Source organism: Myotis brandtii, unplaced genomic scaffold (genome assembly GCF_000412655.1).
Source record: "Myotis brandtii unplaced genomic scaffold, ASM41265v1 scaffold589, whole genome shotgun sequence".
NCBI lineage: Eukaryota > Metazoa > Chordata > Mammalia > Chiroptera > Vespertilionidae > Myotis > Myotis brandtii.
In genome coordinates, this window is record NW_005370220.1 from 41,419 (window position 1) to 50,530 (window position 9,112).

At 40.1% G+C, this 9,112-nt stretch overlaps 1 protein-coding gene across 1 annotated transcript; it reads left to right on the forward strand.

Moving 5' to 3' along the window:
* Positions 1-5,792: 5,792 nt before the first annotated feature.
* LOC102243115 (olfactory receptor 1L8-like) lies at positions 5,793-6,836 on the forward strand. Its single transcript, XM_005879218.2, has one exon. It carries the CDS (start codon positions 5,869-5,871, stop codon positions 6,811-6,813), a length of 945 nt encoding a protein of 314 aa, XP_005879280.1. The 5' UTR covers positions 5,793-5,868; the 3' UTR covers positions 6,814-6,836.
* The last annotated feature ends 2,276 nt before the right edge of the window (positions 6,837-9,112 follow it).

Here is a 9,112-nt window from a genome sequence, read left to right on the forward strand (position 1 = left end):
AGAAGGAACTGGGATCTTCTCTCACCTGTAAGAATGAGCTTCCCTTCTGAAATGCTAATCGACTAAGACTTTATGAAACACTGTCGGTGGGGTGGGAGGGAGAAGACTGCTTAGACCTGCCAGTAGGGAAGGGAAATCATGTGGAAAGGGAGAGGAAGGTGACATTACGTCCTTCTTGTGAAAAAGTCAGTCCTTAGATTCTGAGAATATGGGGTTCTCTTAACAGAAATAGGGTGGATGAACAGCTTGGAAAGAAAGGTTCTGAGTTGGATTTTATATATGTTGATTTTATTAATCTTTTTGCTGGACATAAGTAGGTGGATTGTTGGTTCCCAGTAAACTTTTCGTTGAAAATACCCTTCATAGCTCACCCCTTTCTCTGGGGAATCCTTTTTCTTTCCCCCACCTTCCCCTCACACCTACACATAAAGCAAAAATGCAGTCAAAAAAAAGAAAAAGAAAATGTGGCATATACATAGATCTATTTTTTTTATCATCTATCTATTTCAGCCATTAAAAAGAAGGAAATCCTGTCATTTGCAATAACATAGATGGACCTGAAGGGCATTAAGATAAGTGAAATAAGTCAGAGAAGACAAATACTATATAATCTCATTTATATGTGGAATCTAAAAACAACAAAAACCCACAGAACTCATAGAAACAAAGAGTAGATTGGTGGTTGCCAGGAGCAAGGACTGGGTGATGGGAGAACTGGGTGAAGGTGGTAAAAGAGCACAAACTTACAGGTATAAGATGAGTAAGTTCTTACTGTAACATAACTTACAGCATGGTGACTGCAGTTAACTATAAGACTGTATTGTGTAGTTAAAAGGTCTTAGAGAGTAGATTTTAAAAGTTCTCATGGATGGAGCTGGAGAGCATTATGCTAAGTGAAATAAGTCAGTCAGAGAAAGATAAATATCAGATGATATCACTCATTTGTGGATTATAATGAACAACATAAACCAATGTATAAAAACATATTTAGAGACAGAGAAGCATCGATCAGATGCTCAAACCTCAGAGGGAAGGTAGGGGAGGGTGGGGGTAAGGGGGAGAGATCAACCAAAGGACTGGTATGCATGCATATAAGCATAAGCGATGGACGCAGACAACAGGAGGTGAGGGTGAGGGAAGACTGGGGTGAGGGGACAATGGGGGGATAAAGACACATTTGTAATACCTTAATGAATAAAAAATAAAACAAAAATAAATAAAATAAAATAAAAGTTCTCACCCAAAAAGGAAGTTCTAATATGTGAGGCGACAGATATGGTAACTGACATTGTGGCAACCATTTTGCAATATATACATTATCAAATCATTGCATTGCACGCCTTAAACTTACATAATGTTATATGTCAAGTCTACCTCAATACAGTTGGAAATAAATGAATAAACATTTGTTGATTGAATGAGTGGAAAGAAGGAAGGCCACATGAATAGTTGATGGAGGAGGCAGGACTCAGATCCAGGGCTTTCTGCCTCTGTAGTACTTACTCTTCATATGTAGGTTAACATTTAAAAATTAAACTCAAGGCTGAGGAAAAAGGCCCATGTATTGTGTGAGATGGTGGTTTACACTGAGAGCTATAGAGAAGTGTGCTTGTATTTCCTATAAAAATGTTGTGGATGATGTTCATCAGATTACACGATACTCTATACGAAATTCAAAATGAAATCTGTCTGGTTTCAGTGCCAGGAATAATTATTATCCTCATTTTTCGGATGAAGAAACTGAGGCTCATAGAAGTTAAGTAACATATTAAAAGCAACTAACTGGCGAGGCCAGCATTCTAATAAATATCTCCTTCCCTCAACTCTAACCCTCAAAACACTGCTCTGCGCCTAAACTCTGAAAACATTCGTTTTCCAAAGCCCCTTCGCTATATATGACAGTAGCCTTTGCCTGACTGTGTGCTTTAAATATACATAAGTTAGCCTAATCCGACTTAGAAAGAGTCTAATCCACGTGCCTGCCCAGACACTGGGGCACACACAGACACCATTGATCTACCCTCGCTGAATCCCCTGAACACTGCAACCTCCATGTATTGACCTATGACTTGCCCGATTCTAGAATACACCTCAGTCCTCATCAGAATCCCCAAACATAAAAATATTCCCCCACATAAATGTCTGCACACCCTTGCTAACCAACCCATAGTTGGGGAAACTGAAGCATGCCCTTGAGATGTTAAGAGGTTAAGAAGCTCTGAGACTAGCCCCAACATCTAAACGGGAAGCCTCGGGGGTCCCCTTTCCCCTTTGGAGTCAGCTCTAACTGTGATTCCCTGTCTGCTTTCTCTGCCCAGAGAGATCACAGGAGAAACTCCCCTGAGAGAGCTCACAGCACAACTCCCTCCCCTAACAGGAGCCCCAGAGGCCAGCAGAATGGAGCTCAAACTCATGAGAAGCTGACTGAGTGAAGAGTCCTTGCCATTGAATGAGGGCATCTCTGCCTTCTGAGATGTGGAGCTGGGAAAAGCAGCCACATGCTGCGGACCAGACGTTAGGAAAGAAATGGGAGTTTGAGGCCAGCGAATGGAACTGTCTTATCCCTTTAGAGTAGCCCACCAGCTCCTCCCTCCTTTCCCGTTTCTCTCTGGGTTAATCAGCTCAGGATTTCATGGGAGAAACATAAGGGAGCTGAACTTCGGCTGAAAGCAGCCTCGGAGCTGATTAGCAGAGGTGCCTGCAGATCAGCTTCTGGACCGGGAAGGAAAGAAAAGCATCTGGATACGGAGGTGAGCTTCAGGAAGCTGGTTATGCAGTATTCACTTTGGTGCTTATTCTTCCCTCCCTGAAAGTTTCAAATATTTCATGGATTAAGAAGTCATAGGGTGCAACTAAAGCCTCCCTCTGGCTTTAGGTTTTAAGTCCATCCAGTTGGATCTCTAGGCCATCTACGCTGTACCTGTCGGTGGAAGCAAAACCCCATCAGTATATAAAAAACAAAACAACAACAACAGCAAAACTATTGTATTCTCAGCCTCATCCACTCACCAGTGCTTTTAGAACTGTTCTTTCTGATTCTCAGATCCAAGACCTTCTTCCCTTTTTCCTAGTCATCAGCAGGGGTGATCCTCACATCTACAATCGGAGCACTCAACTTCATTAATGAACCCAAATCTCTGCTCATTTTTTGCATTCCCCAGGCAGCCCTTTCACAATTGACTCATTTGTGAACTGACCTGGGTTTGACAAACTGATTTTCAGACATGGAGTCTCCCTCGCTAATCATAAAACATCAGGCATCAGCTTGTGGACAGGTGACCCCTTCCCCCCCCCATTTTTTGTAGTAAGTCCAGGGCACTGTCCAGTGCGCGACCATAACTCCATACACTAGACACACCCCATGCATGGCCAATTTTTTCCACCCGGTTTTGGCCAGTTAATCATGGATATTCAAGTTTTCAAATTCCACCATCTGTACAACACAGAAACATGGGTCACTTCTCTTACAACTACAGGCACAGATTCTGAACGTGGGAGTAGAAAGCTTGTCAGTCAAGGGGGATGGAAGGGTAGTTCATGGGGAATGACCACAGTGAGGAAAACAACATAGACATCAAAACACAAGGAGGTGGATCCTCAGGTTTACAAGCATGAGCTTCAGAGTGAGTCAGCTTGGGGTTCAAGTTTGATTGCTACTCACTTCCTTAGTGATCTTGAGCAAAGCACTTTACCTCTGTAACCTCTGTAAGCCTCAGTCTCCTGATAGCAACATATGCCTCATAATCCCTCATCATGGATTTAGTGAGATGTAATAAATTTTCAATAAATATTGGTCATCATTATTAACTTTAATTACTGATTCACTCAAATCATTCAGTGCATAAACAAACATTCCTTATATAAAATCTGAAAAATCATGAAATTAGTCTGACGATTTGGCAGTGAGGGATATGATATTTTAAGCATGTAATGTCATTGAATTTGAGAACATCAGGAATCGCAGAGAAGGAAGGTGATGCTGGGACTGATGAGGATCAACAGCTTCTCCTGATGTGTTTCCAATATGCTTCTCTCTCTCTAAGTGCTTTAAATGCATTATCTCAGTAGGTTCTCATGAGAATGTGGATATGTGTCCAGTATCACACAGGAAGAAACTGAGGTCTAAAGATGTTTAGTATCTTACAACTAAACTGTAAGCATTTTCTTTTTGCTTTGTTTTACTCTCTCAGCAACTTTCAAATATGCAATTAGTATTATTAACTATCATTTCATTGTTAATAAAATTACAGCCTTTAATTATTAAACGAGTTAATATATTAATATATCAATGTTAAATGAATTAATATACTATTATATATTATATGAGGTGGGGTTTTTTGTTTGTTTTTTTATATTTTATTGATTTTTTTACAGAGAGGAAAGGAGTGGGATAGAGAGTTAGAAACATCGATGAGAGAGAAACATCGATCAGCTGCCTCCTGCACACCCCCTACCGGGGATGTGCCTGCACCAAGGTACATGCTCTTAGCCAGAATCGAACCTAGGACCATTCAGTCCACAGGCCGACGCTCTACCCACTAAGCCAAAGCCCGCACCAAGGTACATGCCCTTGGCCGGAATCGAACCTGGGACCATTCAGACCTCAGGCTGATGCTCTATCCACTGAGCCAAACCGGTTAGGGCTATGTGAGGTGTTTTTAAATGCTTGAAAATTTCAGTGTAATATGCTCCATTCAAAGTGTGTGAAAGAATATGCTATCCCTAAATAAATTATTTTAAACACTTTGGTGATAAGAGTATGTTCCCTGTAGAGATTTTTATGGTAATCAAGAATATATAAATAACTAATGTCTCAAAATATTGGAAATTCCCTATGTAATATGTCCATTCACAAGGTATGGATGAATATACTGACTCTAAAAAATTGACTTAAACACTTTGCTGATACCAGATCTCTCATTGCAGAGTTTTTGTGGTAGCAAGAAACAGAGACCATTTTGATGTCCATCCAGGTAGCTAGAATTGACTGAAAAAAAAACATATGTACTGTAGCTTAAAAATTAACATGTTTCTCATTGATATTTTTAGATACATATATGAAAGATGAACTTTAAAACATGACTTGAATACTCAACAATTGATGCCCATCCTGTATAAATGTGATTTAGGACAGGAGGTTAAAGAAAGGAAAAACAATTCACAAAAAAGGGGAGACTTACACAGACTGATGATGATAGATTGTCATGAGTTACGGAGGCTGAACCTCTCACTCTGTAACCAGAGGAGGGAAAAAAAATCAACACTTTATTGAACTGGGCTCACCATTCCCCTTAGATTTGCCCTGTAGGTAACTTTGGCAAACCCTTGTTTTTCCCAAGACACACCTAAATTTGCTTTGATAGAGGGCCGAGTGTCCTGAGACTTTTCTATCTAAAACACCTCCATCGACACTCCCCATCCATCTCCATTCCTTTAAATACTGCTTTATTTTCTTCACAGATTTTATCCCTACTTTATGTTACATCCTGTATTTTGTTTGTTGATCATCTATCTTTCCAACTAGAACATGAACTACACAAAGGCAAGGTTTTGTTTTTACTGCTATGTCCCCACAAGGGAAGAATAGGAATTAATAAACTTGAATCTGAGAGGTCCATCTCTGATGGTTTCTAAAGGAAAACTCTTATTCTTTCCCTCCAGCTTTCTGTATAAAGACTTTGTGATGCTCATGGGCTTGGAAAGGAAGGACCACATCAAGAACTATGAGGTTGACAAGCTGTCCCTGCACAGCAGCTAATTGTGATTAAATAGAGGAAGCAAAGACTTTTCTGGGTTCTCAAAATTTGGGTTATGGAATCAGAGTATGTTAAATAACAAAACTTCTTGTACATAACTAGACCCAAGTCAATGGAAAGAGTCAACCAAACCAGCAGTGTCTCTGAGTTCATCCTCCTGGGACTGTCCTCACGGCCTGAAGACCAGAAGCCGCTCTTTATTCTGTTCCTCATCATATACCTCATCACTCTAACAGGGAACTTACTCATCATTTTGGCCATCCACTCTGACCCCCAACTCCAGACCCCCATGTATTTCTTTTTGACTTTCCTGTCTTTCACTGACATTTGCTTCGCAACAACCATTGTCCCCAGGATGCTAGTTAACTTCCTATCAGAGAAGACCATCTCTTATGCTGGGTGTCTAACTCAGATGTATTTTATCTATGCTTTGGGCAACACTGACAGCTTCCTCCTAGCAGTCATGGCCTTTGACCGTTATGTGGCCATCTGTGACCCCTTCCACTATGTCACCACCATGAGCCATCACCGCTGTGTTCTGCTGGTGGCCTTTTCCTGCTCATTTACGCACATGCACTCTCTCCTACACACACTTCTGCTGAATCATCTCATCTTCTGTGACTCCAATGTTATCCACCACTTCCTCTGTGACCTTAGTCCCCTGATGAAATTGTCCTGCTCCTCCACATTTATCAATGAAATTGTGATAATGACAGAGGGACCTATTGTTTTGGTGACCCCTTTTCTATTCATTACTTTCTCTTACATGCGAATCCTCATCACAGTGCTCAAAATCCCCTCAGCAGCTGGGAAACACAAAGCCTTCTCCACTTGTGGTTCTCACCTCACCGCAGTAACACTCTTTTATGGAAGCATCTTTTATGTCTACTTACAGCCCCTCTCCACCTACACTGTCCAGGACCACATAGCAACAATTGTCTACACAGTTTTGACCTCCATGCTAAATCCTTTTATCTACAGCCTGAGAAACAAAGACCTGAAACAGGGCCTGAGGAAGCTGATGGGCAAGAGGAAAGCCCAGGCAGCTCCCTCCTGACAAACCCACTGGAATCTGCTCCCCTCGGATCTGGCTTCTACTGGCTCTTGATGAACAGTCACACTGTTGGAGGTTAGCACCCTTAACCCATGTGAGATGGGGCTATTGTGGGCACTTACATCCATTGATGACAGCCCCACCAATTGGCCCTGCCTCTGCTCATATGATACTCTTCCTCATTATTCCTCCACTTCCCTACAAAGTAGATTCTTCACTTTCTCATCTTCCAAATACTGTTATATTTCTTTTTCTCCAAATATTTCCTAAACAAATTTCTTTCTTTTTATTAAGTCATCCTCCAAAGCCCTTCACATTTCAATATATTGCTGAAAATCATTAGTTAATGTATAGCTGTTGAATGCCTTTGCAAATACTTGTAGAGAGAAAGAATGGGGAGAGGAAAGAGGAGGAAGTAAAAGGTTTCATTTTAGATAATTTTATCATTTTGAGGATTTTTCTAATGCTTTATTGTACTTTTTCTAAAAACTTTTATCTTTCTGTCTAGGGAAACCTCTCACACCATCATTTTTCTGTCTATCCTTTATCATATTGCTATGGCTTTATTTCTTTTAAATTTTCTCTCATATTTTTTACCATACAATTTAAAAATGCTAACTTTATCGTATTGCTATGGCTTTATTTCCTTTAAATATTCTCTCATATTTTTTACCATACAATTTAAAAATGCTAATGGCCAGGAATAACAAGAATTAAGAGTGATAACATTATCCACTTCACAGTGGGGAGGTTAGAACCATTCTTCACTCCATCTATCCTAAAGCTAATGTTTAAAAATATGTGATCTAATATTTTATTCCAGAAACTCCCACCCTTAGAAATCTAACATATTGAAATATTATCACAAATGTATATTGAATATATGTATCCCATATAATAAAAGGCTAATGTGCAAATAGACCAAACAGCGGAAAGACTGGTTACTATGAAGCACACTGACCACCAGGGGGCAGATGCTCAATGCAGGAGCTGCCCCCTGGTGGTCAGTGCGCTCCCACAGAGGGAGTGCCACTCAGCCAGAAGCCAGGCTCATGGCTGGCGAGCACAGTGGTGGTGGCCGGAGCCTCTCCCACCTCCAAGCCGTGTGGAGCGGGCCTAAGCCGGCAGTTGGACATCCCCTGAGGGGTCCCGGACTGTGAGAGGGCACAGGCCAGACTGAGGGACTTACCCTTCCCCAACCCAGTGCATGACATTCGTGCATTGGGACTCTAGTAGAACAAGAAAAAGAGATGCTCAGTAATTAGAAGTTTGCCCTGCACTATAGATAGGTGAATTAAAAAAGGAATAATCCCAAAAGAAAAATTATTCAATTGCCTTTTATAAAAATTTAAAACTTCTGCTAGTCAAAAGACCCCTTAAGAAAGTGAAAAGATAAAAATATTTACAGTACATATATCTGCTAAAGGACATATTCAGAATATATATAAAGAGCTCATGCAAATCAATAAGCAAAAGCATACAACTCAATTTTTTTAAGTGGGCAAAAAACATAAACAGACATTTTACAAAAGAAGAAACTCAAATGGCCAAGATCCAGTGTGAACAGGGACTTGACATCATTACTGATCAGAAAGAGGCAAATTAAAGCCACAATACCATACCGCTGAACACTCAATAGCATGGCTACAATTTAAGACAATACAAAATTTTGGTAGGATTTGGAACAACTCAAAGTCTTATATATTGGTGGTGGAAATGTAAAATTATAGAATAACTTTGGATAACATTTTGGCAATTCCTAATAAAATGAAACATGCAGCTACCTTACTTCTTTTTTTTTAAGTGTTCAAAAAAATTGTAGCAGCTTTATTCACAATAAGCCAAACTAAAAACAACCCAAGTGTTCAACAGGAAACAGATAAGTAAATCATCAGTATAAAGCCATACACTTAATACTTAAATCATCTCACTATATTTAAATTATTATTCAATGTTAAAAGAAGTGGATGACCTTGACATGATGAGCAAAGACTCTGGGGAGTATTCTGCATTGATGCGCAATATAGATTAATGTCAGGCAAACATGACTTCATCTGAATATAAAGGAATATATTTGAGAATTTGGGGAGATGCAGAGGTGGGCATGAGAGAGTCATGATGCTATGTATCACCGCACAAAAATTAACTTCACCTCACAGAGTTTCTCCTTGTCTTGTGAATCCTGTTGACTTGAGTCCAGGATAACACTTGCATGTGCAGATTGGAGACATTTCTGCTCAGAATTCTATTTAAATTCCTCTAAATTTGACCGTGCATATTCCTAAAGGGGAAAGGGCTGGAT

Bases quoted from the DNA above. Each gene is read 5' to 3' on its own strand.
- LOC102243115 (XM_005879218.2), top strand. From the start codon at position 5,869: ATGGAAAGAGTCAACCAAACCAGCAGTGTCTCTGAGTTCATCCTCCTG.